At 39.0% G+C, this 25,344-nt stretch overlaps 2 protein-coding genes across 6 annotated transcripts in view; both read left to right on the forward strand.

Annotated features, from left to right (window-relative positions):
* ZYG11B (zyg-11 family member B, cell cycle regulator) overlaps positions 1-10,595 on the forward strand; it is a 92,539-nt gene extending 81,944 nt beyond the window's left edge. For both annotated transcript variants that reach the window (XM_007077195.2, XM_042997186.1), the window contains exon 14: positions 5,862-10,595. In XM_007077195.2, coding sequence (XP_007077257.1) covers positions 5,862-6,052 — 191 coding nt within the window. In that variant the 3' untranslated portion in view covers positions 6,053-10,595. The remainder of the gene's footprint in view (positions 1-5,861) is intronic.
* An 8,986-nt stretch (positions 10,596-19,581) lies between these two features.
* The window catches only part of ZYG11A (zyg-11 family member A, cell cycle regulator), a 74,968-nt gene continuing 69,205 nt past the window's right edge, over positions 19,582-25,344 (forward strand). For all 4 annotated transcript variants that reach the window (XM_007077422.3, XM_042997187.1, XM_042997189.1 and 1 more), the window contains exon 1: positions 19,582-19,814. In XM_007077422.3, coding sequence (XP_007077484.2) covers positions 19,725-19,814 — 90 coding nt within the window. In that variant the 5' untranslated portion in view covers positions 19,582-19,724. The remainder of the gene's footprint in view (positions 19,815-25,344) is intronic.

Here is a 25,344-nt window from a genome sequence, read left to right on the forward strand (position 1 = left end):
CTATATAAAAATTAACTCTGATTGATTGATTGGGTGGTTGTGACCTCTACACCCAGAGTGGGGCTTGAACTCATGACCTCAAGGTCAAGAGTCTCATGATCTTCCAACTGACCCAGCCAAACACCCCCAAAAATTAACTCTTAATTGATCATAGGCCTACATATGAAACAAGAAACTATTTAAAAGTACTAGAAGACATGCCTGGGTGGCTCAGTCAGTTAAGCATCCAACTCTTGATTTGGGGTCAAATCATGATCTCACAGTTTCATGAGTCTGAGCCCTGTGTCGGGCTCTGCGCTAAGTGGAGCCTACTTGGAATTCTCCCTCTCTCTCTGCCCCTTCTCCGCTCGTACTCTGTCTCTCTCAAAATAAATAAACGTTAAAAAGAAAAAAGAAGTTCTAGAAGAGGGGCACCTGGGTGGCTCAGTGGGTTAAGTGTCTGACTCTTGGTTTCGGCTTAGGTCATGATCTCAGTGGTTTCTGAGTTCAAGCCCCGTGTTTGTCATAGTCTGCACTGACAGTGCAGAGCTTGCTTGGGATTTTCTCTCTCCCTCTTTCTGTGCTCCCCCCCCCCCATGTGCACGTGCTCTGTCTCTCTCTCAAAATAAATAAATAAACAAACTTAAAAAAAGGCTCTAGAAGAAAACAAAAAATCTTTGTGACTTGATGTTAGGCAAATTTCTTCTTTTTTTCTTTAAGATTATATTTTTTAAGTAATCTCTACAATCCAATGTGGGGCTCGAACTTACAACCTGGAGATCAAGAGTTGCTTGCTTTACCGACCAAACCAGCCAGCCACCCTGCAGATTTCTTAAATATGCACAAAAGCATGATCTACAAAGGAAAAAAAATAGCTAAATTGCCCTTGATCGAACTTAAGGACTTCTGTTCTTTGAAAGATACTGTTAAAAGAATCAAAAGCCAGTACACATACTGGATCAAAGTATTTGCAAATCACATGTCTGATAAAGCATAGGTATTCAAAACTTTTATAAAGAGTTCTCGGGGCACCTGGCTGGCTCAGCCAGGGGAGTGTGCGCCTCTTGATCTTGGGGTTGTGACTTTGAGCCTGTGTTGGGTGTAGAGATTTCTTAAAAATAAAATCTTCTTTAAAAAAAAAAGAAAAAGAAAGAAAGAAAGCTCTCAAAACTTAATACGAAAACAATACAAGTGAACAGAAAATGGACAAAAGAGTTGAACAGATCCTTTACCAAAGAAGATTAATGGATGGCAAATAAGCACATGAAAAGATGTTCAACATCCTTAGGACAGACATATATATCAATGCATTAGAATTGAGAGTTCAGAAATAACCCCCAAAATTGATTTTTGACATGGGTGCTAAGACAATTTAATGGGGAAGGAGTCGTTTTTTCAACAAACAGTGCTGGGAAAACTGAGTAGGCACATGTAAAAGAAGAATCTGATTCCTTACTTCATACTGTATATAAAAATTAACTCAAGGGGCGCCTAGGTGGATCAGTGAGTTGAGTGCCCGACTTCGGCTCTGGTCACGATGTCCCAGATTGTGAGTTTGAGCCCCACATCGGGCTTGCTACTGTCAGTGCAGAGCCCGCTTTGGATCTTCTGTCCCCCTCTTTTTGCCCCTTCCCCACTTGCACACACTCTCTCAAAAAATAAATTAAAAAAAAAAAACAACATTAAAAACTAACTCAAAGTGGATTCTAGACCTAAATGTAAGAGCTACATCTACATCTACATAAGCATATAAAATTTTTAGGAGGAAAACATAGATATAAATCACTATAACCTTGGATTAAGCAGTAGCTTCTTAGGACACCAAAAGCTTAAGTGACAGAAAAGCTAGTTTAATTGGATTTAATTAAAAAAATGAAGACTTTTGTGCTTCAAAGGAAACCATCGAGGAAGTGAAAAGACAGTTTACAGAGGACACCATCAACAAAGTGAAAAGACAATTTACAGAAAGGTTGAAAATATTTGCACGTTATATATCTGATAGAGGGACATGTTTTCAGAATATATAAAGAGCTCTTACAACTCAATGATAAAAATAACCCAGTTTAAAAATGGGCAAAGGACTAACTAGACTTTCTACAAAGAGATCATGTGAACGGCCAATAAGCACATGAAAAGAAGCTCAACATCATTGGTCATTAGAGAAATACAAATTAAAACCACAATGAGGGGTGCCTGGGTGGTTCAGTCAGTTAAGTGACTTTTTTTTTTTAATCTTTCTTTTTTAATGTCTATGTATTTTTGAAAGAGAGACAGAGAGCGAGTAGAGGAAGGGCAGGGAGAAGGAGACACAGAATCCAAAGCAGGCTCCAGGCTCTGAGCTGTCAGCACAGAGCCTGACACAGAGCTCGAACCCACAGACCATGAGACAATGACCTGAGCCAAAGTCACGTTTAACCACCTGAGCCACCCAAGTGCCCCAAGTGTCAGACTCTTGATCTCAACCCAGGTCATGATCTCTGGGTTTGTGGGTTTGAGCTCTGTGCTGTCAGTGTGGAGCCTGTATGGGATTCTCTCTCTCCCTCTCTCTCTGCCCCTCCCCCACTCGCTCTTGCTCTCTCAAATTAAACAAACATTTAAAAATTAAATAACACCACAATGAGACACTAGTTTATGCCTACTAAAAAGGCTGCCTATAAACAAAAAGATGGATGATGGCAAGTGTTGGCAAGAATGTGAAACAGCTTTCTCATTCATTACTGATCAGATTGAAAAATTATACAGCCATTTTTGGGGCGCCTGGGTGGCTCATTCAGTTACGCATCAACTCTTGATTTTGGCTCAAGTCATGATCTCATGGTTTGTGAGTTTGAGCCCTGCATCAGGCTTTGAGCTAACAGTGGGGACCCTGTTTGAGATTCTCTGTCTCTCCTTCTCTCTTTGCCCCTCCCCCAGTTTCTCTCTCTTTCTCTGTCTCAGAATAAATAAACATTTAGAACAATGAAAAAATTATGCAACCATGTTAGAAAACAGTTTGATGATTTCTTATAATGTTAAGCGCACATTTAGCATTTGCCCAGCATTCTAAGTATTTCCTCAAGATCACTGAAACAGAAAGTCCACAAAAATACTTATGTTGGGCTCCTGGGTGGCTCAGTCAGTTAAGCATCCTACTTCGGCTCAGGTCATGATCTCATGGTTTGTGAGTTTGAGCCCTGCTTTGGGCTTTCCATCTCAGTGCACGGTCTGCTTCAGATCCTCTGTCTCTCTCTCTGTCCCTCTCCCTCCCTCCCCCTCCCCTGCTCATGTCCTGTCTCTCAAAAAATGAACATTAAAAAAAAAAAAAAGATTAAAAAAAAATACATAGTATAGTCAATGCAATAGAATATTTACTTAAAATACTTAATACTTTATTTTTTTATTATTTTCTTCTTTTTTTGAGAGAGAGAGAGAATGAATCTCAAGCAGGCTCCATGCCCAGCACAGAGCCCAACATGGGGCTTGAACTCACAACAGTGAGGTCATGACCTGAGCTAAAATCAAGAGTTGGACACTTAACTGGTTAAGTCACCCAGGCACCCCTGTTTATTTTGTTTTATTATTTTTTTTAATGTTTATTTGTTTTTGAGAGAGAGAAAGACAGCCGGGGAGGGGCAGAGAGAGAGAGGGAGACAGAGGATCTGAAGCAGGCTCTGCACTGACAGCAGAGAGCCTGATGTGAGGCTCAAACTCACAAAATCTGAGATCATGACCTGAGCTGAAGTCAGACACTTAACTGGGCCACCCAGGCACCTCCTAATATTCAAATTTTAAAAATACTTAAAAAAAAAAAAACACTACCACATATACATAGCAATATGGACACATCTCAAGTCAGGCTGAGGGGGTGAGTTCCAGCCCTGCATGGGGCTCTTTGCTGACAGCTCAGAGCCTGGAGCCTGCTTGGGATTCTGTGTCTCCCTCTCCTTCTCTGCCCCTCCCTGACTCGTGCTCTGTCTCAAAAATAAACATTAAAATAAAAATTTTTAAATAAGCCATGCTGAGCAAAAATAGATTCAAAAGAATACATACTGTATGGTCCTATTTACTTGAAGTTCTAGACCAAGCAAAAGTCAATATCATAGAAATTAGAGAAGTGGTTGCCTAGGTGAGGCTGCAGAGGGGATTGCAGAGGTGCACAAGGAACCTTTTTTTTTTTTTATTCTATATTCTGATTGTGGTGGTGGTTATACAAGTGTATACATTTGCCAAAACTCATCAAATTATAGATTAAATTGGGTATATTTTACTGTGTGTAAATTATACTTTAATAAATATGACTAAAACTAAAAATACTTTTAAAAGTGGTATATATAAAAAGAAGAAATACTTAAAAACAAGGCAAAGAAAGTATTTTAAAAGAAAATTACATGTACAATATGAATGCCATTAAATTTTTTTTAAATATATAGGAAATGCATAAAAGTGTAATAGCACCTATCTTACCTATGATTTGGGATCAAACAAGTTTTCTTTTCCAGATTGTCTATGCTTTAAGGTTATGATTTTTATTTATTTATTTTTGGTAAAAAAATGGTTTATCCATTTCATTTTTTTTTGTATAAAACACATGGGAGAAACCTATTCAACCTAGCCAATCAACATACAGCCTTCCACATGGAAAGGTACTTTAATCAAACTTTGAGTCTAAGAACATACAGATGTTTCTTTTCTTTTTTTTTTTTTTTAAGGACATGCAAATGTTTCTTTTACCATGTCTAAAGTAATTGTCTATGCTTTTCCATATAACTGTTTTAAAATTTCCATATGCCTCCATTATTTCATCTGCCCCAGTTAAAGTATAAGGAAAGAAGGAAGAGGGTTGGTTTAAACGTCTAAGTTTTCTACTGCCCTTTCTTTCCACATAGAGACTTGTGGATGTGAGGAACCAATCCCCCCACCCATAGCTCTAGTAGCCTTGATAAGGGAACCATACATATATGAATATGAGAATTGTATATATATATATATATGAATTAGAGAATCATTGTTATGTGTGGAGCCTTGCAGTGTAGACATAACATCATTACAGAGGTATTTATCAAGGTTTAGCATGTATTAGTAGTCAGTAGCAAAAATAGCTCAAATTTTGGGAATGCAAGCTGGTGCAGCCACTCTGGAAAACAGTATGGAGGTTCCTCAAAAAACTAAAAATAGAACTACCCTCCAACCCAGCAATTGCACTACTAGGCATTTACCACAAGGGATACAGGTGTGCTGTTTCGAAGGGACACATTCACCCCCATGTTTATAGCAGCACTATCAACAATAGCCAAAGTATGGAAAGAGCCCAAATGTCCATCGATGGATGAATGGATAAAGAAGATGTGGTATATATATATATATATATATATATATATATATATATATATACATACACACACACATATATACACACAATGGAGTTTTACTCGGCAATCAAAAAGAATGAAATCTTGCCATTTGCAACTATGTGGATGGAACTGAAGGGTGTTATGCTAAGTGAAATTAGTCGGAGAAAGACAAAAATCATATGACTTCACTCGTATGAGGACTTTTAGACACAGAACAGATGAACATAAGGGAAGGGAAGCAAAAATAATATAAAAACAGGGAGGGGGACAAAATAGAAGAGACTCATAAATATAGAGAACAAACTGAGGGTTACTGAAGGGGTTGTGGGAGGGGGGATGGGCTAAATGGGTAAGGGGCGCTCAGGAATCTACTCCTGAAATCATTGTTGCACTATATGCTACCTAATTTGGATGTAAATTTAAAAAAATGAAAAATAAAATTCAAAAAAAAGAATTAAAAAATAGCTCAAATTTAAGTGACAAAAAGAACTTTTTTGTGTGTAGAATAATTTTTTTTAAGCGTTTTAAGAAAAGCTCTTTCTCCTCTTTCAGCCTCAAGGTATTGCAGCATGCTGATTGAGGAAGGAGGATTGCAGCATTTATACAACATCAAAGAACATGAACAGACGGATCCCCATGTCCAACAGATTGCTGTGGCCATTCTAGACAGCTTAGAAAAACACATTGTGCGCCATGGGAGACCACCTCCCTGTAAAAAGCAGCCCCAGGCTAGGCTAAATTGATAGCCATAAGTAACTGAATAACTGAATCACAGGAATCCTTTTTGTGATAGGCTTATTTGGAATATCTTCCCCTCTGTGATGTTTTAGGGGTTTCTATGACAAGAGTCATAAGATCAGTTTGGGATTGACGGTGTAAAGTACTGCCCGTGTGAACAGTCTCTAATTTGTCTTGTGATTTTTAACTTCTGAGGCAAGAAGGATCTGTTCCTTCATCATTGCCTTTTAGGAAATTTTCCACATCTTTCCGTGTTTGAACTTACCTGTGCTTGAAATTCTACAGTTTTATGATAAAGTTTGCACGAACCCTTAAGCCAGACTTTTCTGATCTTAAAGTCCCTTCCAATCAATTTGCAGTTTCAGATAAGCTGTTAACCTGATTTCTGGCACTGCTTCAGTTGTAAGTTTTATACTGCTTCTGTATAAAATGGCTTTCTTCTCTGTGTACCTTTTATAAGATGTCCTTCTTGTGTGAAAGAGCAGAGATCCAAGTCCTGTTTGAAAGCTACTCACCAACTGGAGCCTGGGTGGATGGCAGAAAAAATCTATTGGAAAGAAAACTATTAAGGGGAAAAGAAATAAGGAACTAGAGAAAGGTCTGCTCTTACAATACAGTTTTTAAACTGGGACAGGCTATCCTGGAGCCCACCTCTTCTGAGGCAGTAAGCAGTAGCTTATTCTTCATATTTATTCCTGGAAGCATGGGCTGCTGCTTCCTACACAGACTGCTGGTTACTCTCTAGAAATATTTCCCGGGACATCACAGTGTAAAATATTACAACATTCTGTGTTAAAGATTAATTGTCTGAATCTCTATAAGTCATACTATTGTGAAAATGTGAATTTTTATAAAATTGTCTCTTGTTAAAACCGACCATTATTTTCCCTCTATTTCAAAGTCATTTTATTCAGTGACATAGAGACTACACACGGTATTACCTGCTCAGTTAAATACACTTAACAACAGTAAATTTTGTCACAAGAAGTTAAATTTTCTTTCTTTCTTTTTTTTTTTTTTTTCAAAATACACGTATCTTAATGTTCTCATGTTGGAGAAAGATGTCCACACCTCACTGCCAAAAATGAATGAGAAGCATTAGACTGTTGTTAAATACAATGGTTCTAGATGTAGCGTGTAAAAGGAAATATTTTTTGATGGGTTATTTTTTAGACAATTGCCTTTCCTTTTGAGATACCTGTTACGGCAGAGTAAAGAGTCAATTATCATTATATCAATAATGGCAGCTGGGAGGCAGCAAGTCACCAAGAAATTTAATTTCCATTTAAAATTTTAGTTTGTGAATGAGGTTAATCACAATTTCAGATGACTGCATTTTTTTCCATAGATGGCTAAACTGTTTTCAATAGAGATTTAAAATGGTATGTTTAAATTATGGTGATTATTCAGAGGCATTTTTATTTAGAAAGGAGCTGGCTTATTAGTGTGCTGATAGCATTTTTGACATATATATTTCATACCACTATCACAAAAATCATACTTGAATTATTTCATACTCCTTCGCAGGGATGAAAACTTAAACTAAAAGAAAAGAGTTATTTAGAACCATTAAAAACCATATTATATTGTGGATTACTTCTGACTTAATTGGTTTAAGGAATTTTTATAGGCACAAGATAAATGTTCACGGATTGTCTATTTCAGGGGAAATGGAAGATTCTTTTAGCTTTCCCCCTCTTTCCTAGATTTTAATGTCTAAGGCAAAATGTAGAAAATAGGCCAGCCTGCACTAGCTTGGAAATCGCTAGCTATTTTGACTATCTCCAGGCCTCTTAGCTTGCATAGTTAGGGAAAAGCCTGTTTGAGAAGTTTGGCTTCAAGTGTCTCTTCTGTCCTGTTGAAGCAAAAGTATGTGTTCCTTATTAGGCTAGGCTTAGGTTTTTATCTTTACAAATTGTTTTCAGAAAGCTAACAATGTACAGAAAACAATAACTCCCTTCATTGCTCAGAATAACTTGATAGATTAAGACTTAAAAATACTGAAAATTTGTTTTAAATTTACTACTTTGAACATTGGTAATGGTGGGATATTTCTGAGTCTTAAAAGCAAAATAATTGCTCACATCCCATATATAAAAATTGTAGTGCCTTTGTGGTTGGGATGGTTCTTAAAATTGTGTATCTAACTAAGGCACAGAATTGTCTGTAAGGTCTTGAATCTGGCTAAAATATAGTAGATGTATATATTGAAATTATGAGGCATAACTGGCCTGTGTCTACAGTTAGAATCTATTAATTAGGCCTATCTTTTACATGCGTATAGTAGAATGTAACAGTACTTGGTGCCTTCAAGGGTTACCTCTTCAGTGGCTTAGAGGTGCTGTTTCAAGCACAATTTAGACTAGGGCTGAACCACTCATTGCTCAAATCACTGGTGCACTCAGATATTGTAAAATATCACTACATCAGTCCACAAGCAGCAGCAAGGTTTAGATCTACCAAAGGAAATGGAATTAGACTTTTTTAGAGTATAATGATGCATGTTGGTATCATTGAGTAAAACAAGAACAGTCTAAAATTAAAGCAGAAATCAGGCATCTTGTTCTTTACATCAAATAAGTTTTACTCGGGGTCTTTACACTCTAAAAAATCATTTTTTCCTTTTGGCAGTTGAAAAGAAACATAAATCAAGTAGTAATAAGGAGTTAGTTTACTCTCTGGCCAAGGACTCAGTGGTTACTGATCTTAATTGAGGATTTGAAAAATCGTATCAGACCCACAGTTCTAGGAATTGACCTTAAATATTGCTGCTCTTTACCCCTGGACAGAAATGCCAGTTAGTGGCACTAGTCAACTTAATTACCTAAGGTGGAGGTGAATCGCCATAAAAGGGTGCTATAGGAATTGAATTTCATGATCTCTTTTGTTTGCAAACTTCAAAGATTCGTGTTTAAAAACATCAAATCTATCAAGCCTAAGAAGTTGTTCTTACTATTGAGACCTTTTGAGTTGGCCCTTTTCCTCCCTAGTCACTTTCATTTAGCTGTATATTTAATTATGCCATGTGTCAAGATAAGATTGGGCCTTCTTCTAGCCCTTTGGAGCACGTTTTAATGAAAATATATTTTATGTTCTCAGTTACGATACATTAATGAACAATGGTTTTGGCTTAGTGTTTTAAAATGCATGGCGCCCTCATAGAACAACCTGCAGCCAATACCTGAGATTGAAAAGAGGTCATGAGTAGCAGGGAAAACCCACCCCTTTCCTGCCCTCTCTAATGCCATGTTTACAGTATTTGTTCATTGCGCAACTTTTATTTTGGAATAAACAGTATTATTAAACTGAAAGTGTAAATTAAAGGCAGTATCATAATGTCAGCTGATATGGGCAGTTTTATCTGTATGTTACTTATTTGGGAACTTTATATGGATAGGGCCTCAGAGTAGTGTTCTAAGGCAGCCTGTAGAGAAGTTTGCAAACTTACGGTTTCCCTCTCGAATCCGTTGTAGCAGTTTCAAATGATTGTGTGGATATTGGATGTTTAATCTTTACCATTTGCTTTGTATTGACACATTTTTCATTTTAAGTGTTAACTCATGTACTGTTTACTTTAGGAATAATGCAAATCCAACCTTCATCCAGTGATGAGAATAGCAGTATGATAGGAATTTGCTCAATGTGCTTTAAATGAGTAATTGCTTTATCTTTTTTAGTATCTGATAGACTTTGCATGACACGGTACACTCCTAATTATGCATTCTTTAGTTTCCAAATCTTAACCTAAGACATTCTATATTAACTGATGGGTAGCCTGAGAAAGAGCTTTCTCTGTTTCTCCCCTCAGCCAATATTTTTGGGTAAATTATGGGAAAGTCAGTGCTATTTCTCATTTCTCTGGATGAAGCGAAGTTCATTTGGATGGCACAACCAAACTTTAGAGCTAGATAGAATGGCTATTAAGAATATTTAGAAAATCCAAATTTATCAAAATTACTCTATGGAAAATCATAAATCTAGTTCATTAATACTATTAGCGTAATTTCGAACTTACTTTTGGGGAAACTGTTCAAATGGGTTCTTTTAAGCTTATTTTAATCAGCTTAGAAGCAAGAAGCTACTTAGCTAATGAAAGCTGAGATACACTTTCATAAAAGCAAGAAATTGTTGAAAGCATTTTTTTCTTTAAAAATGGGATGATGTTAATGTCAAGATTTATACTGAGATAATCTGCAAGAATAAAATTTTAAAATCTTAAAATCCTTGACTTTTGTAGAATTCCCACTGTCAAATTCCCACGGACTTATGAGAGAAAAGCTATCTTTTGCTTAAATTTCGATGGAAGAGTTTAACTCCTTTCAAAGGATATGAAAAATTCATTGGGAAATGTAATGTGTATACATTTCCAAGGCTCTCAAATTCTCTGGACTGAAGGCACTGTTCTCACTGTGGCCAGATGAATGGGAGTGTTCTGTACATGAATCATGCTATATTTTAAATCAGGACATCACTTAGGTATTAATGTTGTGTGTACAGAGTTTTGTTTTGGGAATTTTTTTTTTGCCTAAATAAATGTTATAAATTTTATGTAAAGCGTGTCTTGTCTACTTTATTTCTAAACTATTTGCTTTAATGCAAGATATAGATTCCTTAGTTATTAACTTGTAGCAATGGCTTACCAGTGGTTTTATTGCACAAGTTTTTAGTACTGGATGGAACTCCATTCATTCATTTCATTAAATACCTGTGCTAGGTACTGTTTAAGTGTTGGAGTTTATATAATTCATAAATCCCTCAGGAAACTTACAGTTTTGTGGAGAGGAAATATTAAGCATATAAATATTATTTTAAATTGCATTACAGGCCAGTCCACAGTGCTTATTATAGAGGCACAGAGATCACAATCCAAACTGGGTACCCATTACACAACCCCAAGAAGACTTCCTAGAGAACATAATATCTGGGTTGACATTCATTCACACAACTATTGAGATAATTAACTGATATAATGTATATTAAGAGTATTTAATGAGGGAGATTACCAAAAAACAAGGTTTAAGCCAGAAAGAAGCCTTAGTTATTTATTTCAGTTTCAGAAACTCATTTTGTAGTTGAAGAAACGGTCTTAAATAAAACGAGCTTGTCTGTCACACAGGAAGCCAGTGACAGACTGTGCGCTACGATTCTTATTTCCAGACTTCCAATCCAGTAGGCCTCTCCTCCCCACCATATTGTTACATAATAGCATGAGATTTCTTAGATTTTAGGCATTATGTGATTAAGCATCAAGTGAATGTTACAGAAAAGAATGCACTAAATGGTCACAGAAGTGGAGATTGTCCCTGAGGATGATGTTCTAGGGCAGCGTTAGTGTTAGAATGCTATAGAATCGTTAATGAATGGTCAAAATAAATACGATTGCTTCACTAATATACAAATATGAGATTAGCTGTGTTAGGATGACAGGTTTTTTTTTTAAAGTTTTATAACTTCAAAAAGGAAAAATTGTAAAACCTTACTCCACCCTTCCCCCTCCCTCACCCTTTGTCACAGTTTTTATTATGTAGGTTGACCCAATCTCTCTTGACTGAATTCCTCCTTTCTTCCCATTATCCTTCCATCTTCTATTCCCCATTAATCTGCATTTTAAGAGTCCAATGAATTGTTCTAACTCCATTAACTCCTTGAATTGAGAGGAGGGGATGAATGGTAGAAACCATGAGCACTCACATGAATTTTTGTTCTTATAATTTAAGATTCTAATGCAGTCTCAGAATTTAGTCTTTACACAGGCTCCAGCCTATGAAAGAGCAAGTCCTAGGCTGGGAGTACCCACAGTGAGCTCTTAGCTTTCAGAAGTAAGCCTTTAGAACAAGTTTGGGGAAACGACACCAATAGCCAGATGCTGCAAACGAATGGCTTACTCCCATGCCTTCAGTAAGACAGCTGCTCAAAATCATCTTGCAATGACTCAGTCAAGGACCATCTCTAATGAGTAGCCCTTCTTGACTTGGGATATGACTACTAACAGCTAAGAAGAACAACAAAAACTCTTAGCTCAGGTGCCTGGCTGGCTCAGCACCACTTTGGGCACAGGGATTGGAAGACAAAACAAAACAAAAAAAACCTTAGCTCTCCTGTCACTTCACATTAATATACATTATAAAAGGAACCATTTTCAATTACATACCTAGAATGTGATTGTCATATTTGAATATGGAAATTAAAGGGTTTCCAAAAACATCTTTTACCTAATTCTCAGTCTCATCAATTTGGCCTTAAACAAAACCCTTCAAAACTGCCGATACTATGAATGATGAGCCAAGTACTGCATTTAACTCTCAAATATCTTGTAAGGAAAGATAATTATTCCCTACCTTTACAGATGAAGGGAAGCCTAACGAGATCAAATGACTTGCCTCAAATCATAAGACATAGAGGAACTTGTAGATTAAACCTAGACACTGTTTTGACACTAGTATCTCCACTATTTGTAGAACTTTTGCTATTTTGTAAAATTAGTACTAATGATTTTCAATGCAAAGCAAAGGTATAATCAAAATCCCTTTGAAACTGATTCATGAAATAAAGCACATTATTATTAGTGGATATTAGCAGTGGATTTAAAGATTTCCCCTTTAAAGACCTATGAGACTAAATCAACCATAATTTAGGTTTTGGGGTCAATCAATTAACACTATATGCCAAGTACTATTGGAAGGGGTCTATAATTTCAAATACTACTAGTTACTCGATAGATTCCAATGACTGACTTGGAATTCCAACGTAACTGGAAAGTATATCAAGGTAAGCACTATGCTAAACCTTTTTATGTGTATTTTCTCAGTCAAGCCTTGCAACAACCTTATAACAACGGTGACAATTATTCCATTTTATGGATACAGAAATTGTGAGGTATTAAATAACTTTACCAGGGTCACAAACTATTAGGTGTCATAGTCACACATTAAGACTCAGGTCTGTCAGGCTCTGAAATCTATGCTCTTAATCACTGTGTTATACAGAGGAAAAATCCAATTTAACCATTAATGCCAATCTCAAATCCAATTTAAACCTTTCCTGTTTAGGGCTGCTGACACTTTGTGCTCCTCTGTGGTTCCAGTTCCTTTCTTTATTTCCTAGGCAGGCTCTTTCCATAACAAAGGTTTTATTGCTGATCACAATGGGAGAAATAAACCAAAGCTAACAGACATAGATATGGGTAAATCACAGATGTTAATAGCTCATCTTTGTGTGCTTCTTCAATGCCCAGAAAGAGACAAATACTTGCTCAAAGTCACAGACCTTTTCCCTTAGAAAGCATCCTATCTATTTGAAAGCCAAAAATAACACATAGGGTAGAAGTTCTATTAGCTTTTAAGTAACTGCCCAAAGGAGAGGTGAAGTGGAATTTGAATTCAGGCTTTTTTGACATCAAAGTTCATGATCTTTCCTCTATACTTCAGGTCCATGAGGCTTAAGAGATTTTATAAAATTCTTAAAGAATGTCAGCCATGATTTAAAGAGATCTTGACTACAGTTTTCTAATTTCATTTCAAAGTTTAATTTCTTTATTTTGTTATTTTTAAAGATATTTTTTATTAAGTTTATTTTGAGAGAGATAGAGCATGTGAGGGAGAGAGGGGAAGAAAGAGGGAGAGAGAGAGAATCCTGAGCAGGCTCTACACTTCAGTACAGAGTCTGATGTGGGGCTTGAACCCATGAACTGTGAGATCATGACCTGAGCTGAAACCAAGAGTCAGACGATTAACTGACTGAGCCACCCAGGTGCCCTATTATTATTGTTTTTAAGTAGGCTTCATTCACACCTAGCAAGGAGCCCAACATGGGTCTTGAACTCCCGACCCTGAGATGAAGATATGAGCTGAGATCAAGAGTCAGATGCTTAACTTGTGGGACCCAAGGAATTTAACAAAAACCCCCTACCCCTGGACAAGCAGAGCAAGACTAACTCCATTTTGTGCTACACCCACCATCTCATGTATAACCCCCACATGACCTACTTATTGCTTAAGACACTCCCCCACCCTAGTCAAGCCGCTGAGCACACCCTTACTGGAAACCGGCTCATATAGGAACGTGGAACCCCTAACCGCCAAAGAGTGTAAACCCCGCCTTTTGCCCGCCAAACTTGCGTGCCAATTCTGACCAGAGTGATAGGCTAGTTCAAACAGTTACTATAGGGTAAATTGTAATTCAATTGGCCACCTGCGTGTGGACTAACATGACTATGCAACTTTCTGTGTGTGTTACAATCTCATTGGCCACTGGCCCCTATAAAACTGCTACGCCTCTTAACCTAGGGGTCCAAGTCCCTGCTCCGCTGTGTCGGGTATACTTGGGCCCAAGCTCGAGCTTGCAAATAAACCCTGGTGCGTTTGCATTGGTATTGGCTCCTTGGTGGTCTCTCGGATTCGAAATCGGGGGCATTACAAACTGAGCCACCCAGGTGCACTGAGAAGTTGAATTTCTTTAAACTTCTCAGTTTATCTACATCTGCACAATCCTTCCCTACCTTTTCTTCAGAGTTGGCAGGAAGAGAGTAGGGTATGTCAGTGAAGGCTTTCTAGAGGAATTGACATCTAAGTGAGATTAAAAGGATCAATAGGAATTAGGTGGGGGGGGGTGTAGAGTGAACAACAACAAGTGTGCAAAAGTACATTTCTGGGGGCGCCTGGGTGGCTCAGTTTGCTAAGCTTCCGACTTGGTTTCTGCCCATGATCTCACGGTTTGTGAGTTCGAGCCTGGCATCGGGCTCTGTGCTAGCAGTGCAGAACCTGCCTGGGATTCCCTCTCTCCCACTCTCTCTGCTCCTTTCCTGCTCACACTGGTGCATGCTCTGTTGGCTCTCTATATTTAAGAGTCTCTTATGTTTTGTTCCCGTTAGAGCACCATCTTTAAGAATTTTTTTATTCTTCATGAAATGGGAGGTTATAGGAGAGTTTTGTTTAGAAGGGTGACATGACCGTTTAAAATGATCACCCCATGGGACACCTGGGTGGCTCAGTTGATTAGGCAACCAACTTTGGCTCAGGTCAAGATCTCACAGTTTGTGAGTTCAAGCCCCGCGTGGGGCTCTGTGCTGACAGCTCGGAGCCTGGAGCCTACTTTGGATTCTGTGTCTCCCCCTCTCTCTGCCCCCTCCCCTGCTCACACTCTGTGTCTCTCTGCCTCTCAATAATAAATAAACGTTAAAAAATGTTAAATGTTAAAAAATGTTAAATGTTAAAAAATGATCACCCCAGCTCCTGTTTTGAGAATAGATTTCAGTGGAGCAAGGGTGGAAGCTGAGAAACCAGATAAGAGGATCTTGTAAAAATCCAAGCGGGGGCACCTGTGTGGCTCAGTTGGTTGAGTGTCAGACTTCGGCTCAGGTCAGGATCTTGCAGTCTGTGGGTTTGAGCCCTGTGTCGGGCTCTGTGCTGACAGCTCAGAGCCTGGAGCCTGCTTCGGATTCTGTGTCTCCCTCTCTCCCTGACCCTCCCCCATTCATGCTCTGTCTCTCTCTCTCTCTCTCTCTCTCTCTCTCTGTCAAAAATAAATAAACATTAAAAAATAAATTAAAAAAAATCCAAGCAGGCAATGACAAGCCGTTGGCCCAGGAAAGAGGTAGAACATAGATAATCTCTAGATATATTTTGAAGATAGAACAAAGGGTTTCTTAAAAGGTAGGATAGGTGATATAAGAATAAAAAACAAGGGGGCACTTGGCTGGCTCAGTTGGTAGAGCATGGGACTCTTGACCTTGGGGTCATGAGTTCAGCCTTAATGTTGGACCAAGAGCCTATTCTTAAAAAAGGAGAGAGAATAAAAGAGTTAAAAATGATTTCCAAGATTTCATAAGCAACTGAAAATGAAGAAATTGCCACATATACTGAAATAGAAAAGACTGGCAAGAAAAGCAAGTTAGGGGGAGGATATCAAGAGTTTACTTTTGGACACATTAAGGCTGTTTATATAACCAGTTGTCTATATGTTGAATAGACAGCTGGGTATGAGTCTGAAGTTCGAAAGTGAGGCATGGTGTAGACATAAAAAATAGGGATACATCAGCGTATAGATTGCTTGCAAAGTGATGAAACTAGATAAAATCCCCACAAGTAAAGAATGGATAGAGGAGAGGTATACAAGCACTGAGTCCTGGCATACACAAAGAAGTAGAATTCTGAGTGATGAGGAATCAGGAGGATGAGAAGGAGCAGCCAGTGAGGTAGGTGGAAAAGAGAAAGAAAGAAGAAAGAGGTTGGGGGCGGGGGGTGGGGGGGGGAAAGAGATGTATTCTGGAAGCTAAATGAAAGTTTGTTTTATTTATTTATTTATTTATTTATTTATTAATTATTTTTTGTGAATGTATTTTAGAGAAGAAGAAATCACTTGGGTCAAATGCTGCTGAACAGTCAAATAAGATGAAGAATGAAAAGTGCATTTATCAACTTGACAAGAACTGTTTAGTGGAGTGGCCAGGGTGAAAGAAAATGGTAAGAGACACCAGGTACAGACCACACTTTAGAGAGGTTTTACTGTAAACAGAGTAGAAGAGATGGGGGGGGAGTACGTTGTCAAAAGTTTAGAAGTAGTAGAAAAACCAATGAATTACCAAAGTAGTGATTAGTATAAGTTTCTTGTGCACACCAAAACCCTGCAAACCAAGAGCACTCAAAACCAAGAAATGGAATGAGGCTCAGGGGTTATAAAGCAGCTTATATAGTGAGAAAGCAGTGATTACTCTTCACAGTGGTTGGTTATAATATTAGAGTTTTCTTAAATGATAAGGAATTGATCAGTGGTTACCTCATACCAACCTTGGGAAACAGTTTAAGTTTTGCTTATTATTTTCAGAAGCATAAGCAAGAAATGACCCAGGTTAAGTTAGCCTTGCAAAATAAATTAAATTAAACTTTGTACAACTAACTGTTTTTTTCTGTTCAGGGAATTTTTGAGGGTGGTCTCCATTTGTTTTTGGCTTTTACAACCTGAATAATTAGGTCAAAAGTATTTTTTTGTTTTTAATTATGGAAAGAGTATAGGCTTTTTTTTTTTTAATGTTTTTTTTTTAATTTATTTTTGACAGAGAGAGAGAGACAGAGCATGAGTGGGGGAGGGTCAGAGAGAGAGGGAGACACAGAATCCGAAGCAGGCTCCAGGCTCTGAGCCATCAGCACAGAGGCCGATGCGGAGTTCGAACTCACAGACCGCGAGATCATGACTTGAGCTGAAGTCAGACGCTCAACCCACTGAGCCACCCATGCGCCCCAGTATAGGCTTTTTTTTAAATTTATTTTTTATTTTTTAAAAGACTTTATTTTTGAAGTTATTTATTTATTTATTTATTTATTTATTTATTTATTTATTTATTCAGAAAGAAGGAGAGAGAGCCAGGGAGGGGCAGAGAGAGAGAGGGAGAGAGAATCCTAAGCAGGAGTTCGAGCCCATGAACCATGAGATCATGACCTGAGCCAAAACCAAGGGTTGAACGCTTACCCACTGAGTCACCCAGGTGTCCCTTAAATATTTTATTTTTAAGCAATCTCTGCACCCAACATGAGGCTCAAACTTAACAACCCTAAGATCATAAGTCGCATGCTGCACCCATTGAGCCAGTCAGGTGTCCCTAAGCTTGTTTATGTGCTGGTGTCAATGATCCAAGAAAGGGGACAAATGATAATTCAGGAGAAAGAAAGGATGTTGCCGGGTGATGTCTCTGACTAAGCAAGAGGGGATAAGATCTAGTGGACAAGTCCAAATACAGGAGCTGGCCTTAGGTAAGAGCAAAATAGTTGATAGTAATAGGCAGTAAGGCAAAGACAGTTTGCCCATACAGAGAGGTGGGTAGTTGTTGATGGTGAGAACTTAGGATGCTCTTTTTTAAAATTTTATTTTATTGCTTTTCTTTTTTTCAGTAAAACAGGAAGCTGAGAATATGTTTGGAGGAGGAGGTGTTGGAAGTTGGAGGATAGAGAAGTTATGAAATAATAGTCCACTGAAAATAAACTCCCAACATTGACTGGACTGGGAGTTAGAAAACTAGATTTTGATTCCCAGGTTTTCTGTTCATCACGTGGGTAAAATTTAACTTGTCTATTCAATCTCTCAGGTGTTCAGTTTCTCTGCGGGTACAATGGAGATACCTACTGTAAATAACTTTTTAATGTTTATTGTTTATTTTTGAAAGAGACAGACGGGGGGGGGGGGGGAGGGCAGAGAGAGAGAGAGAGAGGGAGACACAGAATCTAAAGCAGGTGCCAGGCTCTGAGCTGTCAGCACAGAGCCAGACAGGGAGCTCAAGCTCACAAGCAGTGAAATCATGACCTGAGCTGAAGTCAGACAGTTAATGGACTGAGCCATGCAGAAGCCCTGGATTTTTTTTTTTTTTAATGAGGATTAAATAAAAGAATAAAAGAATAAAATGATAATATTATCAAAAAATAATATCTATCCTCCACAAACTCAAAAAATTGAATAGGAAAAAAAATTGAACAGGGAACAATTCCCAATTCATTTTTGAGGCCAGCATTATCGTGATACTAAAACTAGATAAAATATCTCTGGAGAGCAATCTCCCTCATAAACACGGGGCATACAAATACTTAACGAAATATCAGCAAATAAAATCCTGTGGTATATAAAAACAATACATCATGACCATGTGGAGTCTTATCACATTTTACTGATGGGGATGTTGAACTTCAGAGAAATTAAGAACTTTGCTCAAGGTTCACAAATTAGTAGATGGCTGAGCAGGCATTCCAATCCAGGGTTCAAATCTAAGGCTCATACTCTTAAGAACTACCCTTTTCAAGACATATTTTTACTTAAATTAGCTGAAGTGTACTGATTTACTGCTTTCAGGGTTTCTTTCTTGGAGCAGGTTATAAGGATTTTCTTAGTACCTTGCAGGTCACAAGAAAGCTGAGTAAAGGAAGTCAGAAGTGTTTTTGATACTTGATTCATTCAATGTCGGTAGGAGTTGGATCAACAGAGAAGAGTGATAAAAGAGGTGTTGTTACCTCAGTTTTAGGAGAAAGGTCTTTAAAAATATATTTTTTAAAGTATTTATATATATATCTATATCTATCTATCTATCTACATATAGATAGATATATATATATTCTAGGGGTGCCTGCCTGACTCAGTCAGTAGACCATGGGACTCTCAATCTTGGGTCCTGAGCTGAAGCCCCACGTTGGGTATAGAGAGTACTGAAAATACATAAATAAATATTCTATTTTCCAACTTCACAGAGCTAGTCTGTGGGCATACTCTAGAGTGGCTACAGGAGTGAGGTATCAACCCCTGAGGTGCGGGTTTAAGGCAAGTTGGTCTCAGAGGCGTGAGTAGGAGTTGGGTGAACGCTCTCTGTGGCGTTGGTGTGCCCAAAGGAGGACGGTTGGGCCCTGATAGGGTGGGGTGGTGGTCGGCCCGGGTAGGCGAGGGGCGGGCCGGTCCCGGGGGCGGGGTCTGCGGCGGGCCGGCCTCCGAGGGAGGGGGAGAGGCCGCGGCGGGCGCGTGCGCGTGGTCACGCCGGGCGTTTCAAAACCCCTGCGGTCCGCACCGAGCGGCGTGATTGCTGCGTGCGCTGCCCCGGAGCGGGCGCTCCTCAGCTGCCTCACAGCGAGGTTCGACCCCTTCTCTCGCGGGATCCGGGTCCGCGCTCGACGCTCGCTCTCTCCTGCCGCCCCGCCGACGGGGGTCGCCATGGTTCACTTCTTGCACCCGGGCCTGTCGCCCAGGAATATCGTCCCTCCCGACGCTCAGAAGGATGCCCTGGGTTGCTGCGTGGTGCAGGTGAGCACCGGGGCGGGGACGCGAACCTCGGCGGGACGCCGCGCTAGCCAGGGAGTCGTCGGGGACTGTGCGAAGGCACTTGCTGGTTCGTTTGGCTGACGTGGGGTAAAGTCTGAAGAGTGAGCCGAGGCTGGGCTCCTGTCGTCGCCGGGGAAGTGCACGCTGGAAGGGAGTTTTCTGTCCCGGGCGTCCCAGCCTCTGGGCCGAGCGCTCTGACCTGGCGCCGCAGCGTTCAGGCGCGGCGAGGGCGAGTCCCGCCCCCCGGCTGACCAGAGGGCATCTCCTCCTCAGGTCTGCGATTCTCATCTGTGGAGGCAGCCGCCGTTTGCTGAGTGGTGTTAAGTTCGGACGTAAACTCTCTAGGCTTGGCCGGCAGTTGACGGTGGCGCTTATTATTGTCATAATGAACCCAAATGCCCCCGACCTCGACCGTACTGCCACGTGCATTGTGGACGTGGTACTCCGCAGAGAATGTGACCCAGCAGTCCCTAGTACCCGAGGCCTGTGCCCCGGAACTCTAGCTGGAAGCCGCTCGTGAGTCCGGCGAGGGGGTGGGGGGACTAGAACCCCAAGACTTGAAATTCTTTCAGTTCACGTGTACCCCCTTCCGCCCTCCCTCCACGGAATTCCTATTAAACTACACCTACAAAAATGCAAACCAAGAGAGTGTATTTTCTGCTGTGTGTTAAGTATCGCGTTTCTAGAGTAATCCGGTTATCTCTAGTCTTTTGTATGCATTGATAGTCTCCATTTTTCTGTGGTCTAGGGCAGTTGAGAACTCTAAAGGTTAGTTGATTTGCTTAAGAACCTGAACTTGACTTCAGGTGTTCTGGGGTCAGATTGCACATTCTACCACGCCCCAAGGGCCATGACTCTTAGAACTCAAAATCTGCTTAAGGCTCAACCTAAAATATGGAGGGAAGGAAACGTTCATTGAGGTTGTACTTTACGTGCAATACCTTGTTGGAAGATTGTTGTGCCCTACAACGATCTGTCCTGTACTTCTCTGTACTCTGTTGGATTCACTTTTAATGCTGCTATATAATTTGTAAATTTGTTTGTAGCTAATGGAAAAGCTGGGTTTTTAAGCATGTACTATAGCACAGTATCTCAAGCACATTTTTTGTTGACGCTAATTGGAATTGAAACAAGATTTTTCTCTAGAAATCAAACCAACCCATTTTCTGCCTGGTTCCATAGTGTACTGCATACATTCGTTTTCTTGGTAAGATTTTATTTTCAATTAATCTTGAAAATTAACACATTTTCGCTTATATATATTTTCCCATTTATGTCATCTTTAATTTTATTTAGTAATGTGTTGTAGTTTTGATAATAAAGGTCTGTGACATATTTTGTTAAATTCATCCCTATTTTTGATACTGTAAAAATATTTTTGAAAAACAATGCAAAGAATTTTTTGGTGTATTGCTCTTGTATCCTACAATCTTGCTAGATTCACTTTTTTTTAAAGATTTCTTAAGATTTTCATCAGTTATGTCATCTGCAAATAAAGACAGCTTTACTTTATTCCCTTTTAGTCTATGCTTTTTTTTAAGTCTATGCTTTTTATTTCCTTTTTCTAAATTGTATTTTCTCTAGAACCTTTGTAAAATGTTGAAGTGGTGAGAGTAAACATCTTTGTATTCTAGATCTTTCACCTTTAAGTATGATACTGGTTAAAGGTTTTTCCATAGATGCCCTTTATCAAGTTAAGGATGTTTTCTTCTATTCCTAGTTTGCCAGGAGTATATTTAAAAAAAAAATTTTTTTTTATGTTTTTATTTTTGACAGAGAGAGAGAGAGAGAGAGAGAGCGAGCGCGAGCGAGCATGAGCGGGGGAGGGGCAGGAGAGAGAGGGAGACACAGAATCAGAAGCAGGCTCCAGGCTTTGAGCTGTCAGCACAGAGCCCGATGCAGGGCTCAAACTCACAGCCTGAGCGATCATGACCTGAGCCGAAGTCGGACGCTCAACTGACTGAGCCACCCAGGCGCCCTTGCCAGGAGTATTTTTAAAATCATGAATGTGTGTTGAATTTTGTCAGGTGCTTTTTCAGCATTTATTAAGATTATATGTTTTTGTTGTTTTTCTGTTAATGTGGTGGACTTTCTAGATTGTGAATTTAACTTTACATTTACATCTAAACCCCACATGGTCATGATGTATTGTTTTTATATACCACAGGATTTTATTTGCTGATATTTCATTAAGTATTTGTATGCCCCGTGTTTATGAGGGAGATTGCTCTCCAGAGATATTTTGTCTAGTTTTAGTATCACGATAATGCTGGCCTTAAAAATGAATTGGGAATTGTTCCCTGTTCAATTTTTTTTCCTATTCAATTTTTTGAGTTTGTGGAGGATAGATATTATTTTTTGCCTTTTTAAAAATTTAATTATTTCTTTTGAGTAAACTCTGCCCTCAATGTGGGGCTCAAACTCATGACCCTGAGATTATTTCTTCCTTAGATGTTTAATAGCACTCATCAGTGAAGCCACTGAAACTAATTTCTTTGGGAGAGCTATTCGTATACTTCATTTTATGTTTTATAAAAGCATCAATTTATTGAGTCATAACATTCCTAAATATGTATGCACTTATTTTAACAGATTATCAGTTTTTGTAGTTATTTAAGTAATTTGCCTATTTCATCTGAGTTACCAAATTTATTGGCAAAATTGTTCATAGGATACCTTTATTGTCATTTTAATTCTTATAGGATCTGTAATGATGTTCCCTCTTTTGTTCCTGGTATTGGTGTTTTCTCTTTTTACTTTCTCTTAGTCTTTGTATCTAGGGATTTAATAATTGTTAGTTTTTTTGAAGAACTAACTTTTGGTTTTGATTTATATCCATTGCACATCTGTTTTCTCTTATTTCTGCTTGTATCTTTATAATTTCTTATGTTTATCTTTGGGTTTAACTTACTCTCTATCTTTTTAAGGTGGAAACTTAGGGCATTAAATTTATAACTTGTTTCTAAATTTTTTAAAATGTTTTTAAATTTATTTTTGAGAGAGGCATAGCGCGAGTGGGGGAGGGGCAGAGAGACAGACAGACAGACACACACACACACACACACACACACACACAATCTGAAGCAGGCTCAAGTCTCTGAATTGTCAGCAAAGAGCCTGATGCGGGGCTTGAACTCATGAACCTTAAGATAATGACCTGAGCCAACGTTGGACGCTTCACAGACTGAGCCACCCAGGTGCCCCTTACATCTTGTTTCTAATACAAACATTTCCTCCAATAGTGCTTTGGTTAATACCCGTAAACTCTGGTATATTGTTCACAATATTTTCTAATTTCCATTATGATTTCTTCTTTGAGCCATGGGATGTTTAGAAATGTATTGCTTCATTACCAAATAGTTGGGGATATTTAAGATATCTTTTTTTTTTTTTAAGGGGGAGAGGGGAGAGGGAGAGAGAATCCCAAGTAGGCCCCTTACCCAGTGCAGAGTCCTTCGCGTGGATTGATTCTAGGACCTGAGCTGAAATCAAGAGTTGGGTGCTCAACCAACTGAGCCACTCAGGCACTCCACACACATCTTTTTTTTTTTTAAATTGACTTCAAACGAGGGGCGCCTGGGTGGCTCAGTCGGTTAAACGGCCGACTTCGGCTCAGGTCATGATCTCGCGGTCCGTGAATTCGAGCCCCGCGTCGGGCTCTGTGCTGACAGCTCTGTTCTGTGATTCAGAACAGGCCGAATCTGAAATCAACCTGTTTCAGATTCTGTGTCTCCCTCTCTCTGACCCTACCCCGTTCATGCTCTGTCTCAAAAATAAATAAACGTTAAAAAAAAAAATTATAAATTGACTTCAAACATAATTATTGTTAGAGACAATACTCTATGATTTTAATCCATTTGTATACATATATTTTAAATGTTTATTTATTTTTGAGATAGCACCAGCATGGGAGGGGCAAAAAGGGGTGGGGAGACAGAGGATCCAAAGTGGGCTTTGCACTGACAGTGGCAAGGCTTGAACTCAGGAACTGTGAGAATCATGACCTGAGCTGATGCTGGACACTCATCAGACTGAGCCACTCAGGTGCCCCTTAATCCATTTACATTTATTGAGATTCGTTTTATGGCTCAGATATGATTTATCTTGGTGCACACTTATGTGCACTTAAAGATATATATTGTACAGCAATATATGTGGGTTTTATCTATTAATGTCAGGTGAAGTTGGTTGATAATGTTAATTTTCTATATTCTTACTCCTTTTCCAGCTACTTGTTTTTTATCAGTTGTTTGAAGATGAATGTTCATTTCCAACTCTGGATTTTTCTTTTTATTCTTTGAGTTTGCTTCATGAATTTTGAAGCTGTTAGTAAGTGCATATACATTTAGGAATTACGTCTTCCTGATGAATTGATCCTTTTATCTTTATGTATTCTGGTAATAGTCTCACCTTGAAGTCTTTTTCTGACATTAATATAGTTAACTCCGTTTTCCTTATGATTGGTATTTGACAATCCTGTATGGTTGTTCATGTTTAAAGCACATCTCTTGTAGAAAAGGTCTTTTATTCAGTCTGACAGTCTGCCTTTTAAATCAGAGTAAATGTGATTATCAAAATTGTTGGGTTTAAAGTCTGCTGTGTTGCTATTTGTGTTTTATTTGTCCTGTTTGTCGTTTTGTTTCTTCCTTTCCTGACTTGAATTGAACACTTTTCAAGTTTCATTTTATCTCTCCTATTGACTTGCTAGTTCTGCTTCTCTCCTTTACCTTCTTCCAGTCTTTCCCCCCTCCCCCCTTCTGTCAGTCTTTAATGGTCACTCAAAGGTAGCAGTTTTTAAAGTGTGGATTAAGGACCTCTGTGGTCTCCAAGGCCCCATTTTCTTTTTTTTTTAGTTTTTTTTTTTTTTTTACGTTTATTTATTTTTGAGAGACAGAGACAAAGCATGAGCAGGGGAGAGGCAGAGAGAGAAGGAGACACAGAATCTGAAAGCAGGCTCCAGGCTCTGAGCAAGCTGTCAGCACAGAGCCCGATGTAGGGCTTGAACCCGTGAACTGTGAGATCATGACCTGAGCCAAAGTTGGACGCTCAACTGACTGAGCCACCCAGGCACCCCAGCGTGGAATTGGGTTTTTAACTTCTTTTATTTCTAAATGAATTAATACAGGTTTTAAAGATTTCTCAGTTTTAACTTATGTAGTAACATGTTGATAGATAGAATCCAGTTTTTAAGAGTATAAAGTGGTCCTAAAACCAAGAAGTTTGAGAGTCACAGCTCTGGGTTTTAAAATACACATTTGACTTGATCACATTCTACTTTAAAATATATCAGTTTAGGGGCACCTGGGTGGCTCAGTTGGTTAAGCATCCGACTTCAGCTCAGGTCATGATCTCACTGTTCGTGAATTCGAGCCCCACATCTGTGCTGACAACTCGGAGCCTGGAGCCTGCTTCAGATTCTGTGTCTCCCTCTCTTTGCCCCTTCCCCACTCAGGCTCTGTCTCTCAAAAATGAATAAACGTTAAAAAAAAATTTTTTTTAAATATAGCAGTTT

The sequence above is a fragment of the Panthera tigris genome, chromosome C1 (genome assembly GCF_018350195.1).
Source record: "Panthera tigris isolate Pti1 chromosome C1, P.tigris_Pti1_mat1.1, whole genome shotgun sequence".
NCBI lineage: Eukaryota > Metazoa > Chordata > Mammalia > Carnivora > Felidae > Panthera > Panthera tigris.